At 43.2% G+C, this 26,536-nt stretch overlaps 1 protein-coding gene across 2 annotated transcripts in view; it reads left to right on the top strand.

Annotated features, from left to right (window-relative positions):
• The first annotated feature begins 937 nt into the window (after positions 1-937).
• MAMDC2 (MAM domain containing 2) overlaps positions 938-26,536 on the top strand; it is a 68,074-nt gene continuing 42,475 nt past the window's right edge. The window contains exons 1-2 of one of the 2 annotated variants that reach the window (XM_038170709.2): positions 938-1,518; positions 1,663-1,776. In XM_038170709.2, the coding sequence (XP_038026637.1) occupies positions 1,488-1,518; positions 1,663-1,776 (145 nt within the window). In that variant the 5' untranslated portion in view covers positions 938-1,487. The remainder of the gene's footprint in view (positions 1,519-1,662; positions 1,777-26,536) is intronic. The other variant, XM_038170708.2, reaches the window with a different exon arrangement.

The following is a 26,536-nucleotide window of genomic DNA, read 5'->3' as shown; positions in this document are numbered from 1 at the left end:
AAAGAGTTTTTGGAAGGTGTATTGTGCAGGAAATACTCTGTTACCCAGCTAGTTGAGCAAAACAAACAAGAAAACAACAACAACAACAAAACTGAGAGCACCATTGTATGAACAAATGAATGAGGGATGCAGGCACTATTAAATTGTCTGTGGGAAACTGAAGAGATTGCACTAATTAATACCCAGCAAAATCAAAATTAAACTGTGAATGTTTATCCCCAAGGTAGATGCTGCTCCAGTCCTCTTACAATGGAAGGACTGAAAATTAGATACCTGCTTCTTTCATGCACAAAAAATATTGAGTATCACTATGTTTGTTATGAAATGGGTCATGAACCTTTCTCTGCCATTCCCCAAAGCAAGCAGGCATGCCCTACCCATGAGAGCACAAAGTCTGTTCTGGGCACAAAAGCATGCCTTTAAAACAGAACACATTTGGGAGGGATTATTCAAGAGGTAGACTACATATCTGGGTAATCTGATATTATAAATAATAGTAATAAAAACGCCTGTCAGCCAAAACCCTTCTCAGACCAAGCATGAACTGTGTGAGGGCTGGAGCCATTGTGCAAGACATCAGTGTGGTTATAGGGACCTAGTGCCTCTGTCAGTTTAAGGGGAAAGGCTCTAGATACCGTATGGGATTCAGGAATGGTTTTATGATAAGTGTATTAGAGGCTACGTGACAGTTATTTAGGGATGCATTTAGGGACCACCGGGTGCAAGAGATATTTTTACCGAGTTCACATGCCTTTGCTAGGAGCCTTTTAAAACTGGTGTTGCACGCTGGAATTTGCTAACAATCAGAAAAGTAAAAGCCACGTAACTGAAGCAGCCTGTGCAGGCTGCACATTTTCCACGAGGGCTGAAGAAAAGCCCCGTGTGCGTGTGCGTGCGTGTGTGTGTGTGTGTGTGTGCGCGCCCTGCGGTGCGGGTCCGGGTGCAGGTGAGAGCCGCGGGGCTGACACCAGAGGGGGGCAATTCGGGGCGGCGGCGAGGAGGAAACTTTTCCCCGACGGGGACAGCCCAGAGGCGGAGGTTGCCGATCCCTGCGCAGCCCGGAGGTCGCAGAGGAGCGGGGTACCGGGGGGGCGGCCAGCCCCGCGGGGCAGCGGAGGGGCAGGGCGGGCCGGGGCGGCACAGGGGGTGGGAGCCGCTTTGTGCTCCGCAGACGGGTGCGAGGGGGCACCGCACCGAGCAGCATAAATACCCGGCGGCGGAGCACAGCGAGGCACAGCCGGGCTCCGCTCGCCGTGCCCAGCAGCGAGCACGACCCCAAAGACGGAGACCACCCCCCCGACCAGACCCGGACCTTGCTCCCACCCAGCGGGTCGCCCCCGGGGGGCTGCGGCACCCCCATCCCCGACACGACCCGAGCCCCCCCGCCCCGATCCGGGGCTGGGTCCCGCCGCCGCCCCGCTCGTTCCCCGCCCCGCCGCGCTCCCGCCCCGCCGCCGCCGCCAGCCCCGGCTCCCCCGGCGCCGAAGATGCTGCGGCTCTGCCTGCTCGCCGCGCACGGTAAGCGGCGGCCGGGCAGGGGGCTGGGGGGCGCTGCCCACGGTGGGGGGGGGGGGGGGGAGCGGAGCCCGAGCCCCCCCCCCCACCACAACCACCCCCCGAGCCGGCCGTGCCGTGACCGGGGCTGGCTTTGTCCCTTTGCAGCTCTGCGGCTGGCCGGGGCCGCCCTGCTGTCGCCCGGGTCGTGCGCCTTTGAGGACAGCGCCTGTGGATACGAATGGGACTTCGCGCATCTGCCCTGGGCGCTGCACGGCGAAGGTAAGGGCGCCGCCGGCACCCCGGCTCGCTGACACACCCCTCGGGGCGCTGCAGACCCCTCGCTGACGGTGCCAGAGCGGGGAAGCCCCCCCGGGGAAGCCCCGGGTCCCCGCTCGCCCCTGAGCGCGCTCCCGCTCGCCCCGTGTCGCCGTGCGCCCCGCGCAGGTCCCGCCGCCGCTCTCCGCGGGATGCCTCTGGAACAGCCCTGCCTCGGCTCTCGGTCCCTGCCGGGAACAGGAGGCTTATCAAAGACCAAAAAAACGCCCCCCCAAAAAAACAAAATACAAAACACCGCTGCCACCACCAAACCCCACGCATCTGTCAAATTCCTACTGAGCAGCACTGCTTTTCCCTGAGCGTATGTTGGGCTCTGCTCTACGAGTGGGTGCATTTTCAGGGCAGAAGACAACCTGTGTGAAGAGTATCTTCGCAGTATTAAGGCTTTAATCCAGTCTATGGAACCCACAGTTCAACAGGAAACACATGCATTACCATTTGAAGTTGTATTAGACTTTATTGAGACTGACTGCCATTCAAAGGAACAAAATTCAGTCAATATTCAGAATTTCCTTGCAACTGTAGCCCCTACCTGATAAGTTTTTAGTGTAGGCTCTTATTTTTGATAGAATCAATGTGAGCAGACAAGGCACTAGACAAATATAGACACGAAGTGGTTATAACTGGGCACTGTATTTTTAATTGCTTTTGATTTTATGGCCTTAATGTCATTCATAAAGTGAAAGTTGTTTTCACACAGTAAAAGGAGCTGTAGGCTTCAGATGTTCCTAAGCTCCAAAAGGGGCACCAAGAACAATGAAGAGGTGAGTACAGATACAAAAGAGGTCAAGACCCTTCATCATTGCTCATCAGTGCACCATTCAAAGCAGGATGATCCAGATTGGTCATTCTACCTGCCACTCAGTTTATAATGAGTTTTTTGTTTGTTTGTTTTGTACCCAGTTCCCACATATGCAAAGCAAGTCACCTTAACTATTAGTCCTTAGTGCTTGGGAATGGCCAGAGAGTGCCAACTTAGAACAGGCTGTGAAGATGTCTTGATTTGCCATTAAAATAATCCTTGTCTTCTCATTTACTTAAGGATACATAGGTTTTCCTGCACTTTTGAGGATACTACTGAAAATTCGGTGCCCATCTCTGCTTTCCCTGCTGTTCCTGTTAACTTTATGCTCCTTCAAGCTGCCCGGCTTGGCAGCAGCACCGCTCATGATTAATGGGAAACCACACAGTCGTGGTACTGGTTCAGCTCCACGGGGCTGTGGGATGCTGGGAGCAGTACCTACACAGATGAGTGAGCACAGTGTTGTGCCCATTCATGCCACAGTGCTTCAGAAAACAGGGAAATTTTGTCAGAGGTTTGGATCATCAACTGCTGGCATTTTTTGGCCCGCAGAACCGTACTTTGGTTGTTGTAGTTTGCTTCTTGTGTCTGACCATCAGCATACCAGAGGCCAATACCACTGCTAAGCTTCTGTCACTGTAGATCTTGTTTTTCAGAGAGATGAACTGTCATGCTCTGGGCGGACATGTGGTGTACCAGCACTTGTAATTGGTATAGTTCAGTCAGTGTTTCCATTATAAACCTTTTTTTCTGCAGTCTGATATTTAATATGTCATTTAATATTTCATATTTAGTATGTCATTCCATGCAAACCTCTGGCACACAAAGTATTAGCCTCTTTGGAAATGCATTCACATAACTCTAAACTCAAATGATGCAGATCTATGTGGCAGGTGTGCAAACCAAGTTTCTTTTTTACTTAGTAAAACTGTTTCTTTTGGTAGTGCCAAGCTCTGGTATTTGCAGGTCAGTGTATGTGCGTGTGGCAATCTGCTGGTACAACAGAGGAAGTTGAGGATAGGAGGGGCAGCTTAGCTTTGAATTGTTCCACGTCTCCTTGCATTGCTTCAACATTGTTTTATAATTTTAAAATATGATTTGGAATACAGTTATATGCAGCAAATTTCTTCTGGGGATTATCTGACTTGCAGTGTAAATTCTTTCATCTTATAAATCTCTCAGTATTGTGGTCCCATGCCAAACTGTCAAGATGATGTAAATATAACTAAAATCCTGCCCAGAAATTTCCACTCCATACTTGAAAGCTTTTTGCCTCATTGCCGAGGAAGCCAACATCTTGTGAACGGCCAGGTACAGATAGGAAATAGGAGGCCGAATTTTGCTTTTGTTTGCAGCTGTGCATTCCCACTAAAACCAGCAGGTTTCTAAGGTTTTACTGTTTTTTTATAAATATCTCTGGCTTCTCTTTAATATTCTGGTAGTAATGGGGAAAGAGACCTTTTTTTGTTTAACAGTATAGTTTATATAATTGGAAAGATTTTTTTTAAAATGTGTTATTTATTTATTTTTAGATGAAGCTTTGACACTTGTAGTTGACTGAGTTTTAAGGGTCCATTTTCGTGTAAGTGCAAAAAGAAAACCAAAACAAAAATGCTCAGTGCTAAAATGGATAGCTCTTCTGCTTTACTCAAAACTGTTGAATTGGGCCCTAACAAAGGGGATGTCTGTAGGATACCAGCTACACAAGAAATGATTATGACATCTTCCCTTAATATCTGTCCAATGGATATCTTCCCTTAATACCTGTTCCATAAACTCCTGCTTCACTGAAACCCTCTGTAAGCTCATGCTTTCTCATGTGGCTCTGAATTCAGGAAAAGGGTCTTCAAGTCTGACCATCAAGATACTGTCCTTAGCTGTTAGCTTTTTGAGTCAGTCATCTGCCAACATCTCTGGTGTTCACATTTTACAATGATAAAGGTTTTTAGCAGACAATCACTGCGCAAAGGAAAATGTAAAAAATTAGAAATAGCTGAGGATACAGATTTCTTGCAAGCTTATCTATGACTGAGAGGCATGCCCAGCTGAGGTCTGGAGCACGGGCTGGGTAAATATAGCACCATGCTCGTGGCATCTTGTTTCCTAATGTGCTAGTTCTGCTTTCAGTGTATGCTGTGGGAAGAATGGGGAAATCCCATGCAAACATGGTGTGCTTCATGAGGGGGTTTTGTAGGATAGCAGCTACACAAGAAGCACGCTGATGTGGCTGCTCTGGAAAAGGGCTGCATCACATAAAGCATGGAACTGAAACCTGATGAGCAGCAGACGAACATGTGCATGTATGATGGATGGAGCAATAAACTCTGAAGACTTCAAGTCACTTGGTAGTATAGACAAACCAAGATGTCAATGGCCCACTTTAGCTTCAGAGAAGTAAGTATGATCCCATTCTAGCATAAATATTTCTTCATTCATGAGTCCTCTGAACAGGAAGTTTATGTACCAAAAACCAACCCAAAAAAATAATAACAGTAATAAAGTATAAGACAGTGAAAGAACTCATTGGAGTAAATTAAGTGATGAGAAACTTAGAAAGCAGATCTGCATTCATCACCACTGTGCTATTTTAGGACAGCTGGAATACCATGCCACTCACCACAAACATCCATGGGTAAATTTAGCCCGAGTTCGTGCCCAGTTATGCTGGGGCATAGAGCTTTGCAGAAGCACAGTGGCCAGCTTCCACAGACACTTCTGTGTCAGCAGTGGATGTGTCAGAATTAGAGATGAGTTGTGAGGGGAAGACATAGTTAATTTTAATGCATCGTGTAAAACTTCATGCGGTGGGATCTCATCACATGATCTTGAGATTTTGTTTAACCAGGTCAGGTAGCATTTCAGAATGGAATTTATCCTTTGTAAATGTAATGTTCCTCTTCACCAAGCATAAGACTACTTTCTTTCATTGTGCTTTAAAACAAAGGAAGATAACATATGTAAAAGGCAATAAACCAGAGCAGAGCCGTAAGTAAAGCTGCTCAGCTCCACTTGAAATGGGAGCAGGAAACACAGTCTCCAGCCTGTCCCAGCCATTCTGCAGGGCTGGGTTTGGCCTTTTTTACTTTCCTCCCACCTCTGTCCAGCACAGAGCAAGCCATAACCTGACTGTAAGTACATCCTGCTCACAGCAACATTGTAAATAAGTTTCATTAGACACAATAACCATGGCACATTTCTTTTGTGACTCTGTTTACATTTTTGCCAAGAATAGCTGTGCAGTATTTTGTGTGCCTGTGTCTGTGGGTATATTTTGTTCTCAATCTTCCCTTATTTTAATGGGGACCATTTTAATAGTGCAAGAATTAATTTGGACTGTCAGCTCAAATTTGCCCTCAGAGAGTTTGTTGTGCTACATCTGTTTGCCGGGATTTAAGCATTAGATAAGAAATGTGTCTATTACCCCTGCAAACTACAGGGAAGAGAGCTTTTTTATCCCAGCAAAGTGCTCTGAAAAGCAGGTGATCTTTGTCAAATGTGCCCCTGCACTGCCAGCTGCAGCGGACCTGGAGCTATTTTAGTAGTAGCTTCAGTAGTTTTTGTACAGTTGTCTCCTTATCACCTTTGCTCTTCTGCGGAGTGTTGTCAAACAGCTTTCACTGTTGATGTATAGTGAGCTATGCGGCACTGAGCCACTGAGGCTGTGACTGGTAGTTGATATAACCATAATTCATCTCTTAGACTCATTGACTACTCTAAATAGACATTGGTGTGTGTGTGTTGCTTTCCTTTCTAAATTCTGGAAGTGTAAATTACTTCAAATCTCATGTTTCCATGGACATATTTTTAATAACATGCACTTCAGAGTTTTGGAATAACATTTTCTCCTTCTGCAGTACTCCAAAGGGGGGTCCCATCCCTAAAAGAAAAGTTTTCGTTCAGAAAAGTGTTGTAATAAATTACAATGTACTTAAAAATTGCCTGGTTTTCTTCTCCATAAATGGTCCCTGCATTTTGCTGCACCAGTCCAAGTCTCTGTTTCTGTGGTATACTTTAAATGTCAGGTAATGGTTTACAGTAAGCAGGTAAGCTAGCAACATCTCAAGCAACAGTATCAGGAAAGTGACACTGCCTTTTGGGGCATACTTGTCATTTAGATACACTTTTAAATGGTTTTGAGATAGTGAATAATTTCAAGCAGCAGACCACTCTTCCAGGGCATCAAGTAACCCAGGCACGAGAGCAGCAGCGTACAGAATCTCTAATCCAAACACGGCATGCATACCATTTAAATACCTTGCATTCACAGCTGTGCCATAGGACTTAAGACTGACCTTTACTGACCTAAGCTCTGTTATCCTGAATGCCAGCTTGCTTGGATGCAACACGTGGAGTAATGAAGCAGGTCATCATTAGTGATCCTAACTGTTGTTGCACAGCAAACACAGTTCATGTCTGATAAGTGCTACCTCTCGCTCAGCTACAAACCCAGTGGCAGATGCATTGGCACATCAGTAGTCTCAGTTTTCTCTACATCCACCTGCAGTACTTTCCTGTACATGGGACAGTATGAAATTTTAAGGTGTCTCTGTAATATCTCTGCCTTTATGCAACACTCAGATGAGACAAGTGGTCTCACGTGTTCACGATAACTGTAACTGGGAGGAAAGCAGGGTAATTTAGGGAGACTTGCACCAGCTTGTACCTAGCTGCAGCAACACCAGGATGGCATACCTTATGCTAGCTCACTGGCAAGGTTTTCAGCTGGTAAATCCACCCTGCCATGTGAGCTTGTTGTTTTGGGTCCCCGTACATGTAGCCTGGATATCTCTTATCTCTTCACTGAATCACTGAATGCTACTTTGCAGAGTGGAGAAGCTCAAAGACCTGGCACATGGTCTGTTTTCCCTTGACCTGATAATTAAAATGTTTGTCTTTATGGCCAAAATAATTTCATTTTGAGTGACAACCTTCCTTCCCAGTCAGTCTTGAGGGGAAAAAAAAAAAAAAAAAAAAAAAAAGGACACTCACATACTTCTGGCATACTCAGACTTCCATTCTTCTTATTTCTTCTTTACCTCTGGTGCTGTGTTTCCTGTTCATTCCACCTTGACTGCTCAGCTGCTACTCTTCTCTTAACAGCTCTCTCTCTCTCCTTTTTATTATTATTTTTTTTCTTTCCAATTTTCTTGCTCAGTCTGTCAACAGCAGATTAATAGTACTATATGTGAGTAGGATTCAGCCTTGTTCCAGCCTCACCCTTGTCTTGCAGACATGAGTGGGACATCTGACATTTTGCTCACCCAGGTATAACTTCCTGTCCCAGGCTTCTGAGTAACAGCATTTATGTTGGACTGTGTCCAAATAATGGTTATTAGTATACTTTTTGCTTGTCTTGTGGAAATAGATGGCCAAGTGTACTTCACATTCACGGAGGTCTTCATCAGCAGCTGGCTGTTCATGAGACTTTTGATAAGTTTTGGCTTTCCATTTTCATGGGAGAACAAACAAATCCTAAGTTGTTATCAGTGAATCACTGCATGAAAGATGAGTTTCAAAGCATTCCTCCTCCTCCACAGGACAGAAATGTCTTCAGAAGTGTATTTTCACTTACAGCTGTTAGTGATTCAGCACTCAGAGAATCAACGAACTATTTTGGTGCATTTTACACCAAGCTGTGGAGGACAAGAGAGGGAGGACAGCTGTTAAAAAGATCTTGTTTACTGAATATACCTGCAAATGCTGACAACGGGCTAGACTTTACTTAGCTTGGAAACAACTGAAAATAGGTAAAATATAACACTAGAATTTGGAAAAAAAAAATAGAAACAGAAAACTGGATGAGGTCAAAAGAATGTTTAGGAGAGGTGATGTAGGCCAAAGCTACTCTGCCAAAAATAATTGGCATGCAAACCCATAGAAAAACTGATTCCCTCTGAGTAAAAAGGTTTGTAATTCACTACTAGGATGGGACAGCTGGTATAGTTCTCTACCATTAGGACAGGACAACTTGTATGGTTCTCTACCACCAATGCAGCAACATAAACCACAAATATTACAAACTGCATTGTATCTTCTCATGTTTGAACAGTGAAGATAGACATGAAAAACTAGTCCCATGACTGCACAGCAGACACTTCAAATGTGACCAGCTCATTCGGACATTACCTGGGCTAGCTTTATGTTATCATGCAAGTTGCATGTGTCGGTTGCACAACCTGCCCAGACAGACTGGTGTCACAGCACTTCAGCTTGTGTGTGTAGGCAAGGTGACCATACCCAGAGTTTATGCTAAGGGCTGCAGGGTCTGGGCTTGTCTCAGTTGAACATTGGAGGGTGAGGCATGACTTCCTGCCTGAAATCACAGCTGCTGTGGCTGACTGGTGGGGAAGGACAGAGACCAGTATTAGGAAATTCATCTACCTTTGTGTGTTTTTGTTCTCCATTACTAAGAATATTAGATCTTACTATATTAATAAAATATATTAATAAAATATAATGTCAATGCTTAAATATAGTATAATATAATATAATGTTAAAATATTTAAACAATATATTTTCAGATTCTGTAATAAGCTGGATATGAAATAGAAAGACCTGGGGGTCCTGGTGGATGACAGGTTGACCATGAGCCAGCACTGTGCCCTGGTGTCCAAGAAGGCCAATGGGATCCTGGCATGCATTAAAAGGAGCCTGGCCAGCAGGTCAAGGGAGGTGATCCTGCCCCTCTTCTCTGCCCTGGTCAGGCCTCACCTGGAGTACTGTGTCCACTTCTGGGCTCCCCGGTACAAAAAAAGACAGGGATCTCCTGGAAAGAGTCCAGCGGAGGGCCACAAAGATGATACAGGGCCTGGAGCATCTTCCCTATGAAGAAAGGCTGAGAGACCTGGGTCTGTTCAGCCTGGAGAAAAGAAGAATGAGAAGGGATCTTATCAGTGTTCACTTAGTATCCTAGGTGTGGGAGACAGAGGGATTTGACCAGCCTCTTTTCAGTGGTTTGTGGGGACAGGACAAGTGGTAATGGCCACAAAATGGAGCACGGGAACTTCTGTACCAACATGCGAAAGAACTTCTTCACGGTGAGGGTGACAGAGCACTGGAACAAGCTGCCCAGGGAGGCTGTGGAGTCTCCTTCTCTGGAGATATTCAAGGCCCCTCTGGACACCTACCTGGGCAGCCTGCTCTAAGGAACCTACTTTGGCAGGGGGGTTGGACCTGATGATCTCTTGAGGTCCCCTACAGTTCTGTGATTCTGTGAAACTGGATGGATATTGACCCTGTACATATTGTTGAAACTGACAAAATACATACACAAATCTATAAAATCACTTGCCCAAAACAGCTAGAAATGTTTTCAGTTTTCTGAAAAAATGCATGATTTAAGCAATTTGAACTAAAGTTTCTTTCTCGCTGTTTTAGGGTGCATCTATGGCATGAGTTTTTATATACAGGCAATCAGTGAAACTGCTGACAGGCAGTATAAACCACTTTGTGGTCATTGAACTTATTACTCTACATAGGTAATTGTCTTGAAAAAGAAGAGAAAAGCCAACCATTTGCCAGTTCATTTTTTTGTACGGAAAGGGAAGTATTTTCAGAACTCTCAAATTCCACAATAAATTATGGAGTCAACATGGGTCAAGATCTGTAGTGAGCGAGGAAAAAAGTTTGTACTTGCATGGACAAGTTACCACAAATTTTTCAGAAGCATTTCTACTAGGAACAACAACAACAACAAAAATGTTAATTTTGTGTATGGCTTAGATTCTGTGCAGAATTGTAACAGAATCATCCTGAGAATGTTCTAATAGTCATATATGGAATGCTATTGAGTGGGAAACTTTAAAAAATTGTTGAAAAAAATAAGCCAAATGCAGTGACAATTACTTGTCTTGTGTTCCCCTTCCATTCTTCCTTCCTTCCTACATCCCCTCTTCCTTCAATCATGCTTGTCTTCCTTCCTTTCCTTTCCTTTCCTTTCCTTTCCTTTCCTTTCCTTTCCTTTCCTTTCCTTTCCTTTCCTTTCCTTTCCTTTCCTTTCCTTTCCTTTCCTTTCCTTTCCTTTCCTTTCCTTTCCTTTCCTTTCCTTTCCTTTCCTTTCCTTTCCTTTCCTTTCCTTTCCTTTCCTTTCCTTTCCTTTCCTTTCCTTTCCTTTCCTTTCCTTTCCTTTCCTTTCCTTTCCTTTCCTTTCCTTTCCTTTCCTTTCCTTTCCTTTCCTTTCCTTTCCTTTCCTTTCCTTTCCTTTCCTTTCCTTTCCTTTCCTTTCCTTTCCTTTCCTTTCCTTTCCTTTCCTTTCCTTTCCTTTTTCTGTAGTATTATGTTCTGAGATTTTTCATCCTCAGCCACCATTCGCAAGAGCACTACAGGCAATGCTGTTTGGATGACTGATTAAATTTATCAAACAAGGTCAAACCTTCTGAAGAAGGTTACGTCTGAAGAATATATACTTAAAAAGGGATATTTTCCTTTAATCTTTTTGTTTTTATTGTCTTAATATAACTTTGTAACAGTAGTGTAACGGAAGGCCAGATAAAAGGGCAGTGTAGTCATCTGTGTAACTTCATACAATGCTTTGATTGCTTCGAAGCCTCTGTATTGTTCGAACATATTTTATTACTCTCATTTAAGAGAGTGAGCATCATTTGCCCTGTATCTCCCAATGGTTCCAGTCAGCCAAAGATTCAAGCCTGATTATTATAGCTCTTGCCTGAATGATAATAAAGCCAAAGATCCCTAAAATATTACATAACAATATAGTGCATGCCACCTTAAAAGTGTTCTTTAATAAACAGGTTATTTCTCCCTACACTGTATAGCTGTTCCTACAACACATTTTCTTTTGGCAGACACGGCTCAAGGTCAGCTTATTAGACAACTCCTGTAATTTGGGTAATTGTGTTGGTGTACTTTGGAAGCTGTTTTAAATAGATGTATTCTCTGATAAAGTGTGAGCTGCATGCTACTAACATGTTGTTCTGTTCTGAAAACCTTACAAGTCCTAGTATGAAAAGATCCATGAATCATAGTAATTAGATTTCCATTTGAAATCAGTCAAAGACTTTTAGAAAATACAGACTTCCCAGTTTTTAATTAGCAAACTGTTAAAATACTTAAAGAAGATCTATTATGACTGTAGGTGTTTCTTCACATTTGCTGGACCTTAAAGGGTATTTCATATTAAAAATTTTGGAAGAGCTTCAGAAAAGGGCAGATTACATCTGTTGTACAGAAACCCATAGTGAGATGTAGTTTTCAATGGAAGTTATTCTCCACCAATTGATTCTCAATTTTTTGCTGTCACATCATAACAATTGACCAAAACTGATCTGAAGGTACAACTGCTGCCTTGTGTAGTGCTCAGGTTGGACAAAGGTCAAAGCAAACTTCTGTGTGACAGTGGTGTCGCAGTGTGAATGATATCACATTCAGTTTTGAAGGAGATGTATTTGTGGTAAAAAGTCATGTCTAGAAGGCCAGGAGGCCAGATAGTCCTCCTACCCACTCTGTGAATAAGCAGGATATTTCACTGTTTTCTGATAATAACTCTAAAGATCATGTTTTAATACACTGTATCTAAGAACAAAGTTTAGATTAACTATGTAAACAGTTCAATAAAGCTCTAAGTACTTCAAAAAGCTTTTAAGAGCACTTAGTCATGAAGAACACTTACTCATCTCTACATCAGATGTAGAGATGGATAAACTAAATTGTTCAGTGTCACCCTCTGATTCACTAGTAGATCTTGCGATGAGAATGTGTCTCCTTTCATAGGTCCATTTTACAGTTGCTGAGCCACATTTCTTCCAGCCTGGAACATGTAGAGTTTTTTGTTGTTTTGTTTTGTTTTATTTTTCCAATTCAGTAGCTATCATGAATGTGATTTGAGAAACACACTGAATACGGTTGTTGTCAGCAGGTAGGATTAATACTATTTGGAACAGGGGGCCATGAAATATGGAAAGGATGCCATTGCAATTTTATGGCTCTCTCTTCACTCCTGAGGCAGATGACGAGGTTTGTGCCTGGCTATGAGAATCCAGGCTAGTCTCATTTTCATATAGATAGCCATAAAACAAAGTCACTACTGAGTTAGAATAGAATCATAGAATATCCTGAGTTGGAAGGGACCCTTAAGGATCATCAAGTCCAACTCTTGACACCACACAGGTCTACCCAAAAGTTCAGACCATGTGACTAAGTGCACAGTCCAATCTCTTCTTAAATTCAGACAGGCTCGGTGCAGTGACCACTTCCCTGGGGAGTCTGTTCCAGTGTGCAACCACTCTCTCTGTGAAGAACCCCCTCCTGATGTCAAGCCTAAATTTCCCCTGCCTCAGCTTAACCCCGTTCCTGCGGGTCCTGTCACTGGTGTTAATGGAGAAAAGGTCTCCTGCCTCTTGACACCCCCTTACGAGGAAGTTGTAGACTGCGATGAGGTCTCCCCTCAGCCTCCTCTTCTCCAGGCTGAACAGGCCCAGTGCCCTCAGCCGTTCCTCGTACGTCTTCCCCTCCAGGCCTTTCACCATCTTCGTAGCCCTCCTCTGGACACTCTCCAACAGTTTCATGTCCTTTTTATACTGTGGTGCCCAGAACTGCACACAGTACTCGAGGTGAGGCCGCACCAGCGCAGATTAGAGCGGGACAATCACCTCCCTCGACCTACTAGCGATGCCGTGCTTGATGCACCCCAGGACACGGTTAGCCCTCCTGGCTGCCAGGGCACACTGCTGGCTCATATTCAACTTGCTGTCTACCACGACCCCCAGATCCCTCTCTTCTAGGCTGCTCTCCAGCGTCTCATCGCCCAGTCTGTACGTGCAGCCAGGGTTTCCCCATCCCAGGTGCAGGACCCGGCACTTGCTCTTATTGAACTTCATGCGGTTGGTGATTGCCCAGCTCTCCAACCTATCCAGATCCCTCTGCAAGGCCTTTCTACCCTCATTCGAGTCCACAACTCCTCCAAGTTTGGTGTCATCAGCAAACTTGCTCAGAATACCTTCTATTCCTACATCCAGATCGTTTATAAAAATATTGAAAAGTACCGGCCCTAAAATGGAGCCTTGAGGGACCCCACTGGTGACCGCCCGCCAGCCTGACGCAGCCCCATTTACCATAACCCTTTGGGCCCTGCCCGTTAGCCAATTGCTCACCCATCGTATGATGTTTTTATTTAGCTGTATGGTGGACATTTTGTCCAGTAGGATCCTATGGGAAACCGTGTCAAAAGCCTTGCTGAAGTCCAAAAAAATCACATCAGCTGGGTTCCCTTGGTCCACCATACGGGTGATCTTATCATAAAAGGAAATCAGGTTAGTTAGGCAGGACCTGCCCTTCACAAACCCATGCTGGCTGGGACCAATGACTGCTTTGTCCCCCAGGTGCGCCTCAATAAGTTCGAGAACCATCTTCTCCATGATTTTACCAGGCACTGACGTGAGACTGACAGGCCTGTAATTGCTAGGGTCTTCTTTCTGACCCTTCTTGAAAATCGGCACAACATTTGCCAGCTTCCAGTCTACCGGGACCTCTCCAGATTCCCAGGATCGTTGAAAGATAATTGAGAGAGGTTCCGCGATGACGTCCGCCAGCTCTTTCAGCACCCGGGGATGAATCCCATCTGGACCCATGGACTTGTAGGGATCCAGGTGGAGTAGCAAATCCCGCACATGTTCAGGGTCGGTTGGGAGTTTGTCATCCCCACCGTCCCGGTCCTCCAGCTCAGGGCACCCTGGGTCCCGAAGCCCATCATCGGCATTGAAGACAGAGGCAAAGAAGGCGTTAAGCGTCTCTGCTTTGCCTATGTCATTGTCTGTGAGGAGACCTTCCCTATCAAGGAGCGGCCCTATGTATTCTTTAGTTCTCCTTTTTCCATTCACATATCTAAAAAAATCCTTTTTATTTTCTCTCACAGACACAGCCAGCTTCAACTCTAGGTGTGCTTTAGCCACAAGAATTTTCTTCCTACAAACACGAACAGCATCCCTGTATTCTTTCCATGACACCCGGCCCTCCTTCCAGTAGCGAAACACTCTCTGTTTCCGCCTAATCTCCATTAGAATGTTCCTGGTCAGCCACGCCGGCCTCCTGCCCCGCCTGCCTGACTTGCGATATTTAGGAATTGCCTGATCTTGTGCTTCTAGGAGGCATCGCTTAAAGAATGACCAGCACTGGTGGACATCGAGGCCTTCAAGAGCAGTTTCCCAGGGAACCTTGCTGACTAGTTCCCTGAGCAGCCTGAAGTCCGCTTTCCCCATATCTAGGGATGAGGTTTTGGTGGCACTTTTCCTTCTGTCACCGTAAATTTTGAACTCAACCACTTCATGGTCGCTATGACCGAGGCGGCCACCAATCACCACATCTCCCACCAGACCCTCTCTGTTTTCTAGCAACAGGTCTAGGAGGGCACCTTTCCTAGTTGGCTCCGTTAGCACCTGCACCAAGAAGTTATCATCTAGGTGCTTCATGAACCTCCTGGACTTGCTCGTGTCAGCTGTGTGGAACTCCCAGTTAACGTCTGGCAAGTTGAAGTCCCCCATAAGGACAAGGGGAGTTAATCTCGAGCCCTCTCTTAGTTCTGTAAAGAATAATTTATCGGCGCTATCGTCCTGGCCAGGCGGTCTGTAATAGACTCCCACAATGACATCCCCTTTATTCATTCGTCCCTTGATCCTTACCCAGAGGCTCTCAACTTTGCCATCGCCGACCTGAAGTTCCACACAGTCCAGCCCCTGCTTCACATACATCGCCACCCCACCACCTCGCCTACCCTGCCTGTCCCTCCTGAAGAGCCTGTAACCGTCTATCGCAACACCGCAGTCACAGGACTCATCCCACCAGGTTTCGCTTATGCCGATGACGTCGTAGTTGCGGGACTGGGCCAGGACTTCTAGCTCATCCATTTTATTCCTCATACTGCGTGCGTTCGTGTAGAAGCACTTCAGGTGCGTCTCCTTACACTCAGCACCTTGTGGATCTGACCGAAGGACCTCACTGGCACACAGCCCCTCTGATTCTAGCGTACCATCCCTTAGGTCTTCACCGGTGTGCCTGGTTTTAGCCCCTTCCCCCTTTGATTCTAGTTTAAAGTTAAAATCTTCATGGGTATTGGGAGCACTGGGAAGTCCTTTGGGAACATATTTCAAGGTTTTTGTGCTGTGATAAACTGAACTACTCTAATTATTTTCCAGTGTGTTGCAGAGGAGTCATCAGCTCTTCTGGGCATAATCTGAGAATAGCAGGGTGGAAGGAAACCGTAAACCCAGGAGCTATAAAGGGAGGAACACAAACTCTTCATTGCATGAGATGGGGATAAGATATATTTGGGAAATAATGTGGAAAGTCTGAGTGGACAATAGATTTTTTTCTCTGTTTATGTGGCTATCATGCCATACCACTAAACCTCACAGGAATCTCCTCCCCTCAGGAGAGAGAATGTTCCCAAGCCTGTCAGATTTACATGTAAAACCCATGAGTTCTGCCTTATTTTTTCCTTTCTTTATATATGTATATATTGCAAAAGAATGATAAAGTTTGTGGCATATTTTCTATGGAAATCAATAATGCTGACTTTCTCGGGGAGTTATAAATAACATTCTGACTTTTCCCTGACTCTGTTTCCTGTTTCAGATGTTGGCAGATCTTGGAGGGCACAGCTTTATTGCTATGACTGGGTATAACATCATCCCAGCCAGAAAACTTTGGCTAGCATTTGGATTTTTGACCTGTTGCTGATATGCTTTTTCTGTTTCAGAAATATCTTGGTTTGCTTTAATTCATATACATGCTGTAGAGAAAATGCATATGTACAGAGTGGGGTATTAAGGGTTTATCTAGAAAATCTGAATGGAGGAAAATACAACAAGAAAAGACAGCAGGAAAATCTGCTTCATTTTCCTTTAAAGAAATGTACCCTCTCGAAAGGGAGGGTAGAACTAATCATTGTGTTCTGTATTTAAAACTCTGAGGCAACAGAGATTACTATTATTGTTTTTAGTACTGTTGATATTTGCAAGACTATGTTCTTAGAGGTGTAGTTGCTTTAGGGAACTAGTTGAATCACAATCCTTGGAGGGGTTCAAAAACATATAGATGTGGTACTTAGGGACACAGTTTAGTAGTAGACTTGGGAGCACTAGGTTAATGGTTGGACTTGATCTTAGAGCTCTTCTTCCAAACTGAATGATTCTGTAATTCAATAATTCTACATTATGGGGAAGGCCACAAGAGCTGCAGTCAAGGTGTGGGGGATGTAAAAATAGATTTGCCTTGTGGCATGGCTGCTCTTCCACTGTGTGTGTGCTGCAGGTGAACAGTAGAAATGGCCAAAGGAATACTTCACAGTTTTTTTCAAAGTGGAGAAAAATTATTTTTCTCCTGGTGTACTAATGAACTTTAGTTGTAACCAGTTTAGAAATACAAAGTCCTGGCTTTTTTTGGTGATGAATTAACTAGAAACTTAGCTGCTGAGGCTGTGGCATTCTATGCAATGAGAAACTGGAGAACAGGGAAAGAGGGCTTCCAGTCTTCATTTGATACATTTTGAATACTTTTAGCACCTACTGCATATTTTTGCTCCAGGAAGTTCTGTGGTATTTAGTTTGTTTGTTTTGTTGCTGCTGTTGTTTGACTTTAAGTATCTTCACAGTTCTTCACAGAGGATTTCTTCACAGAGAAGCTGATGAAGTATGGGTTAGGTGAGCAGACAGTAAGGTGGATTGAAAACTGGCTGAATGGCCAAGCCCAGAGGGTGGTGGTCAGTGGCACAAAGTCCACTTGGGGGCCAGTAACTGGAGCTATACCTGAGGGGTCAATACTGGGACTGCCTTAGTTGGCTTCATTAATGATCTGAATGATGAGGTAGAGTGCACCCTGAACAAGTGTGCTGATGACGCAAAACTGGGAGGAGTGGATGATATGTGAGAGGGTTTTGATACCTTCCACAGGGACCTTTACAGTCTGGAGAGATGGGCTGACAAGAATCTCATGAGGTTCCATAAGGGGAACTTTGTGCACATGGGGAGGAACAACTCCAGGCACCAGTACATGTCACTACCGACAAGCTGGAAGATAGCTTTGCAGAAAAGGGGATGGTATTCCTGCTGTATTATACCAAGTTGACCATGAGCCAGCAGTGTGTCCTTGTGGCAAAAAAAAAACAAAAAACAAAAAGAAGCCAATGGTATTTTGGGCAGCATTAGGAGGAATGCTACCAGGATGTTGAGGGAAATGATCTCAGCACTGGTGAGGCCTTGGCTGAAGTACTGCACTCAGTTCTGGGCTCCCTACCACGAGAAAGACATAGACACACTGAAGAGACTCCAGTTATGGGCTACAGAGTTGATGAGTGTACTGGAGCATCTCACATGTGAGGAAAGGCTGAGAGATATGGGACTGTTCAGCCTGGAAAAGTGAAGGCTCAGGGCAGAGTTTTTTAGTGTATAGAAATACATGAAGGGAGAATGCCTAGAAAATGGAGCTAGGTACTTTCTAGTGGTGCCTATGGACAGCACACAATGGGCATAAGCTGAAACGTGAGCTTTCATATGAACATCAGGAAGGACTTTACTATGTAGGTGACTGAGAACTGGAACAGGTTTCCCAGAGAGACTGGATTTTCCCTCCTTGGAGATCTTCAAAAGCTACCTGGACATGGTCCTGGGCAACAGAGATCCCTCCCAGCCTTTATCATTACGTGACTCTGTGTTATTTTCACTTTTTCAAGTGAAAGATAAGAAAAGCCCTTCTGTAGTCATGTTTTGAGTGCAGAGATCTCCACACACATCAGGGAACATGAGAATTTCTGGTATTTAAAGGTAAGAACTAAACAGAGTATATGTACATGTGTATAAACTATGCACCCTCATTTGAGAGAGAATTAAAGTTCTTTGCAGGTACCCTGTTAGATAAGAGATCTCTCAATTGTTACTAACAGGATGTGGAGAATTTTTTCCTTATTGGTATTTTTCAGGATTGATTATCACGTAGCTGAGTTTTTCTAATGCACGACTGCAAGATTTCATGGGAAACAGATACGTTAAATGCAGCATTCTGCTGCATTTTGCAGAAGGGTCTGTTCATCATTTCCAACTTTTTAATAATTTCCATTTGAAGACTTCTTGGTCTTTGTTGCGTGCTGTTTTAGACATAGTTGTTATGCTGAGGAAGGTTTAGCAAAATACTTCTGTTGCATATCATCAGTCTTTGTAGATCATTCTGTAAATGAATCTCCTTGACTGAAAGTGCAATCTCATAGCTGTTTAGTCAAAGTGAGCTGAGTTCATTTAAGGACACACAACAAAAAATCAGAATTCAGACCATATGACTGAGAGCATAGTCCAAGCACTTAAACTCTGACAGGCTTGGTGCTGTGACTATGACCCTGGACATTAATTGGCGTCTATGTTCAGTGGATGCAGCAGGGAGACAGATGAATGGGTGGGTAGGAGCTATGGGTTGCTCCCAGCAGATAAGCAAGTGACGAAGCAGATGTAGCTGTCTGTGCTGTCTGTCTTGCATCTGCTCTGGAAATAGAGGCCTTTATTCTCCACGGCCATCTATCGCCAAGCTAATTTGCATTATCAGTATTTATTTATTATCATTATTTATCACTGTTGTCTGCTTTTAGCGAGTCTGTTCTTTTCTCTTTCCCCCACATGCCAGATGCCAAGCGTACAGAGAGTATATTTCCTGCCTTAAATGTGTACACACTTCTGTCAAGCAGTCACAAAAACTTTTAAGGGGGGACTCAAAAAAGAAGACCAGAAGGGCTTAAAGACAAAAGCCTCAAGCCGTGCTTCACTAACTTAGTGTTCTAGAGACTGAGACATCCATCTCATCCAAGGAAAACCATAGCTGATTGCCCAGATGTCAGGTGGTAGGCAGTCTTGTTCTGCATGATTACAGCTGAAAAACAGTGGAAATTTGTACCAGAGCTGGGATAATGCTATTGTTTTTATCTCTTGCCTCTACTTAACACTAAGTGTCATTGGACAACCCACCTAGAGTACTGCATTCAGCTCTGAGGCCCCAGTGTAAGCAAGACACAGACTTGCTGGAGTTGGTGCAGTAGAGGGACATGAGGATGATCAAGGGGATGGAGTATCTCTCCTATGAACACAGGCTGAGAGAGCTAGGGTTGTTCAGCCCGGAGAAGAGAAGGCCCCAGAGATAATGAAGAGATCCTTTACTGTGACGGTGGTGAGTCACTGGAACAGGTTACCCAGAGAAACTGTGGACGTCCCATCCCTGGAGATGTTCAAGGCCAGGCTGGATGGGGCTTTGGGCAACCTGGTCTGGTGGGAGGTGTCCCTGCCCATGGGACGGGGATTGGAACTGTGTGGTCTTTAAAGTCCATTCCTACCCAAACTGTTCTATGACTCTATGACTCTATGATTTTCTATTCTAGAACCCTGTAATTTCATGCCCTCCTTAAGAGTTCAGTGGAGAAGTTATTCAAAGCAGGCAGCAAGAAAATGTGGAGCTTTTAGTACTGCTCAGGCTTTGGGCCATGGCTTGAGCAACAGTGTAATTCTATTGCTGTGAACAAATTTGAGCCCACCCAGTAAGCAGAAGATCTATGGTTACAGTCTTCCTAAGTGTAAAACTCATCTCTGGGTGTTTAAATTCCTAAGTCTTCATAAGGGGAGGAAAAGGCTGCCTTGAGTGCAAGTGTGCATAAAGATACACAAATGCAAACTGGGAATACAAGCATCTAGGTTCACAGATTTTTAAAGCATTCTTAACACAGCAACAATAAATATATTCAAGAAAAAAAACAGTTCACTTGATCTTTATCCACTAGAGATATGCCTTGGAGACAAGAAAAGGCCCAGGGCATATACAATGATAAACTCTGTCAGTGTGAGGAATAATGTCTATTTACAGGCCTGTGCCAGTTTACTGGCTTGCATCTGAATGTGCAGTTGCATATTCATCATCACTGTACTTACTGTTAGAAATCCAGTTATTAATGTCTTCATATGCATCCTTGAAAACTTGTAAATAACTGTATGAACACTTCGTTTTAAGTTGTTGCTTTAGTATTTCAAGTAGGATGACTTGTAACATATGAAATATGCATACATATAGCTACAGTGAGGCAATGCTGATGTAAGCTTTTGCTTTGTATAAGATTATTTGATGTTTAGTAACATACAGCAGGAGTTTAAATGCACAAATCTTAACTAGATCCTATTTAGTCATTGCTTTGAATTTTAATTCTTGTGAGGCCTTTTGCAGAGGGATTTCTTTCCTAGCCAAGAATATTCTTGTGTACTTAAGTGGAAACATGAGAGGATTTATATCAATACCAGATTGTTCTCTAAATATAGCCACTTCTACTGCTTATTTTAAACTAAGTGTCAAACTGGAGAGTTATTAGGGCAGTAACTGTAGTTTGTTTGAAAAAGAAGAGAGAACTTTGCACAGCAAAGTTGTCATATATGGAAATAAGATGAGTGGTATGTGTAGCTTGGACTGCCACATGTAGGTAAGAAGCAAAGAGTTGCAATCAGTGTTTGTTTTTGTATGAAAACACACTCACAAATTTGGAGTAGACTTCACATCTGACGGGTGTTGAAGCCAAAAACAGTTAAAATGATCAATCACCCCTAACTAGCAGAGGAATCCCAATAGTCTCCTCTTGTGCTGGGTCAGCTAGATCTTCTGATACACTTTCCAGACTCATTTATTTTTTGTGTCATTTCTTTATGACAGATCATTTTGAATTTTCTGTTAGTTATTCACTGCTATGCCATTAGTCAACTCCCAAGTTAGTCCACTATTCTTGAGAGAAATTTCCTACTTGTAAGAGAGGGACAAAGTGCAAGACAGAGGAAGAGCTTAAGCTGTGGAAGCCCAGAGCAATGGAAGTTTCAGACTAAGTCCATGGTTTGAAAACATTCAAATTGTTCTATGGAAAGAAAACAAAACTGAATCTTTGAAACTTGCTGGAAAATTCTATTGCTGTCTGCTGGACAACTGCTCTAGATGAAGTTCCCTCTTGAGGCCTTTCCTAATCTGGTTCTTGTACCATCCTAGTTTGTACAGCATATGTATGGTCCATACTGGACTACAAGAAACTCCCTGAGAGAGGAAGGTGGTAGTCTGAATGGTGCTTATAATAATGCTTTGCTCTAGGCTGATGGAAGAAGGCAGCCTGTCAGATCTTCTGCAAAGATACCCTTGCAAGCTGTACCTGCATGGTGGGTCTGGGTGAAATCAGTTCTCCCTATACATTTTACTTGTGATTCTACGTGTTGCTGAGGGGGTTACAAGATGTGCGTGGGAAACCTGCTGTAGGGTTTCCATTAGTGCTCCTATGGTCACTGTTAGCCATTGGGCTACCTGAAAGCCACAAGAAATACAGCCCTGCAGGGACACTGAAGAGGGTGTAGAGAGACAGGCATTGTCCCAAGTCTTGAACATGTTAGATATCTAGATTACAGTAAATACATTGAGAGGGATGCTGAAGAAGAAGTTCAGGTCAAATAGGAATTGGTATCCACCATGAAGTATTTAAACTTAATCTACAGCCATGGCTCTGCTTTACAATTTCTTTAGCTCCTTCAACATTTTCTGGATGTGAGTTGCCAAAGGACAAAACTTAAGATTTTACCAGAAAGTTGAGAAAATTTTATAAGTTATGAAATGTCCAGTCCAGTCCAGTTGCATCTGCTGCCCACCATCTTTAGTTTATAATATAGCCTGGTGTCTGCAAACATACATGTACATAGCCAAAGAGCGATAATTTGAGGATGGGGAGAGATGGATCTACTCTATGACATCTTCAGCAAGCATCAGAAATGAGCTTGAAATAGGATGTTTAACTCCACACTGCTATTCTGGAGTTAAGTATGTGAACTCATTCCCTGGTCAAACTAATGACATAAGTATTACTCCAAATAGCTGATATTGTGGTTGTTTACAATGGTCACACATATTTTGAGTTTTCAACTAACATTAATTAAATTAATTGATTTTGAAATCTAACTGTAGTGAAGTACTCTATATTAATTGCTATTTTCCCCTGCTCCAGCAGCTTACTCTGCAACTATGTTTATACTTAATGTCAAAGATTGTACTCAATATCTGACAATTTTCAGAGGTTAACTGAGGCCGGCTAGTTAGGAAAGTCATAATAAACATTTAACTTATTTTGAATAGTCGCCAAATTTTATATTTTTGTACTCAGTTTTGCCCCCATTTTTCTTTCACAGCTGGCAAAGAAGTGCAGTAAAACAGGTCTGTCTGATAAGTACAGCTTGGTTGAAGTGGAAATCACTTTCTGTTTATTTACATACTTTGTTACTCAGATTATTTTCTGTTTGCATGGTTTGTTGCCTGGGTTTCCGTATGTTGCTGCCAACAATTGTAATTTTATGGCAGCACTTGTACCAATGCACAATATACAAACTGATATCAAAGTTTTGGCTATCCTGGAGCAGAGAGTATACTTCACCTTTTCAATTAATATTTATTAAAAGACCATCCTGATGATGAGTTCTAGTGGTTAACTCTGCCTGAGCTGTTGTGGAAGGGCATTCAGAAAGGTGAAATTCAAGCTATGGAATCTTCTTCATTGTTGCTTCTGCAGGAAAAATAAATGATAATAGTAAGCAAACACTGCCAAACTGTGCCCAGTTTGGTTAATCTCAAGTGATGTATCCAGAAACTCAATACTATACTCCCCAAAGGAGGACTATTATCTTTAAAAAAGTGCTCCATATTTGCTTTTCAAAAAGGAGGATTTTCTGAACCATTTTATTGTCCCTTCAAACTTCTGTATTTCTTTTCTCCCTGATAAGAAAGGATATACATTTCAGAGGGAAAATATGCCTAGAAGAAACAGGAAATTTAGACGTGGAGAATTTTCTATCTCCTGGGGATTCAGCAAGCCAGTAAAGAAGGTAATTACCCTGATGGGAGAAGCTGCATTTGTGCAGATCACACTAGCAACAGCAAACTCGCTCACTGTCTTGTGTAGTTGTGTGCCTACTGGGGAGAACCATCATCAGTTGTGGCAACCACAAGAATTAGTCAGTAGGGAATGCATGTCTGCCTCAGATCCTGCACTGGAGGATTCCTTTCCTGCCCATATGGGATTGCCAGCAACTCTTGTGACACATTTCCTCCATGCCAAAGAAAAAGTGCTAAATGCCAAGAGATCTACACAGAGGTGCGGAGCATTTTGGTAGCTGCCTGCATTCCACCTGCGTATTTGCAGACCTCTTTGCCATATGTTATTTTCTCATGGCACCGTATGGCAGGCAGACACAGCTTAATGCAAGAGGTAATTTAGCTTGTGCTAACAGTTCCTATCCAGTGGTCCATCATCAGTCCCTTGGGCAGTGATAAACAAAACTTTGAATTGACACCTTTACCTTTCTGCTCTTGTACCTGATACAGAAATTAAGCCCTTGCATATTACTGAGGTACCTACGCAGGGAGATACAAAGAAGTACCTACATGTTTATTCTGTCATGACATAGCTGTGTGGATGCTGGGTTACACAGTTAGAGTTGTTTTCAGTGAGGCACTGCGAGTTTAATTCTCTCCTAACTGGGTTTCACGTGGCACAGAGATGTGGAGGAGGAAGGCAGGTTTAATATTCCTTGTATGCTTCCCCTGTTGGAACCAATCTGCATTTTCCTGAGAACAGCTGGAAAGCAGAGCCATTTTCCTCCCCAGAGGGTTTCAAGGACAACCACGGGTATTCCTTGAGGCCAGTTTCCTGGCTGTTAATAGTCTTATACTTTGCTTTTCTCTGATATAAATAATCCGAGCCATAACAAGGAAACAATTTCTTTATTTGCAAAATGTAAAGGTATTGAAAACTCTGATTTTTTTTTTTTAGCAGATTTTTTAAAATCTTGTGAAAATAAATTCCTATGGAAAAGAAAGTAGAACACTTTTAAAAGCAAGGAAATAGCCATGTATATGAATATCCCTGCTTGTATTTGTGTATGTGTTGCATGCTGTATCCATTGCTCTCTAAAGCTTTTTGTACATTTTTTCCTTCTTAAAAATCTGATGTGCACTACAGAAAAATTAGTTAACTCTTTACATAATGTACCTTATTCATTTCCCACCTTCATTAACACTTTTTAACTGAAAAGAAAAAAAAGTGCTTATTAGCAGTAGTCTTATGCAATAACATCTACCTAAGTTCTGAATGTGAAGAGTTTTGGCCCTAGATCGCTTTCATATACTAGGTCAGCTTAGATCAGCCTCTTGGTAGTGTTAGAGACTAGACTTTGAAGGCTGGTGTTTGAGACCTTGTGTTTTCCTCTTTCAGAGTACTCCAGTTATACGAACTCTAGTACTTGGGGTTACTTCAGTATCACACATTGAAAAGTTGTCTTTTTTTTTTTTTTTCCAAGTTCCCAACAGTCATAAATATTTTCCTTGTTTTCCAAGATAAAACTTGGCAAGCAGCTGTTCTTGTGGCCTAGTTTAATCTGAGTTTTTGAGGTTTGGAGAAGGAGTGGAAAAAGTGGGAATTTCACTCCCGCTGTGCTGTGGAAATGGTCTTTTCTCTTGCTCAACAGTAAAGAGAGAGTCTGGGCACAGTGTAAGGAAGTTGATAACATGTTGACAAATATTTCTTGTATGTGAGTTGCAGAGCAGCTGTCAATGTTATTTGGGTTTATAGCTTGGAGCAGTGACTGGAAAAGACAATTCTACACCTTCACTTTTGAGAGACGGCCTGCAGCAGGGTTTTCGGTATATGTGAAAGTTGAACCTGAAATGAAATTGTGGAGTTAGTCTCATCACTTGTTAACATTTAATAATTAGTAAATTGCCTCCATAATCCCCAAGATGCCCATTGATATTTCTTAGGCAAGCACAGCTACAAAAGTCTTCAGTAAACAATGAGCTTTCTCCGCAGGCAGCACAAGTTTCCGACTCTGCAGGACAACAGGCAAAACCTCTTTCCCTTTTGGGATCAGCTGCCGGGACAGTTTGAGACTTGAAAATCTGTTTCTTGACATCAGAAACAAAGAAGTGAGTCACTGTTAGTGACCAGCCAGACACACCAGAGCTCCAGCCGGCGTTGTCAAGAGCAGAAAGCAATGTATTGGAGCACTCGCATGTGCCAGATGCTAGCTTTTGGCTTCATTTTCCCCCAAAATATATTCTGTTTGCATAAAATACTTTTCCAGTACAGAATTCACTGTTCCTGGGGAGACTGTAAAAAGTACAGAAAATGTGTTGAGACCGGTGATGTACGTGTATGTTTGCATTTGTTTATGAACTTTTCTAACACCTTCAAATATTCCAATATTCTTGTCTCAAGTGACTTCTGAACTACATTTTATGGCAAATACAACACTCAGAAATTGGCTTTCTTAGTAAAACTAGACTACGGGCTGCTTTTAAAAAGACCACACAAAGCTTGGCACATAGAGCAAAATAATTTCTGTAGAGTATATTATATACACGGTTTATTTTGATTTAGAATGTGTACAGAGCACATGCTGCTAAGTTGAGCACAGGCTCATCTGTTGATACAGTTGATACCACAAGCAGCTCAGCAAGTCTTCCAAACTAAAAAGTGGCTGAGACTGGGAGGGCACAGGCAGAAGTATAAGCTCGTTTTGCACTTAATTCTTTATCAAGTGTCCATCTGTGACCACAGTCAGGTTCCACCAAGGTGGGTGGATGCAGGGTTGGATCTGTGGGAGCCAGTCACAGTTCTTTTATTATGTTTTGAGCAATAAATCAGGTGCACACTTGCAAGAGATCTGTTCCCTGTGAGTGGTGCTCAGTGTCTGGTGAGATTTGGCAGCCTAGGTGCACCAAGGTAGGGTCACCTGAATGGTGTTTTATGGATCACCTCAACTTCACTAATCTGTGTGACCACCCTAGGATACTTAAGGTGTCAAGTAGGTAGAATAAGGCCAATTAGCTTTAATTGTCTGCTAGGGGAAAATAAAACTCTAA

This window comes from Anas platyrhynchos, chromosome Z (genome assembly GCF_047663525.1).
Source record: "Anas platyrhynchos isolate ZD024472 breed Pekin duck chromosome Z, IASCAAS_PekinDuck_T2T, whole genome shotgun sequence".
NCBI classification, from domain to species: Eukaryota; Metazoa; Chordata; class Aves; order Anseriformes; family Anatidae; genus Anas; species Anas platyrhynchos.
Note: the sequence above shows the minus strand (reverse complement) of the source record. Positions and strands in the feature narration are given on the sequence as shown.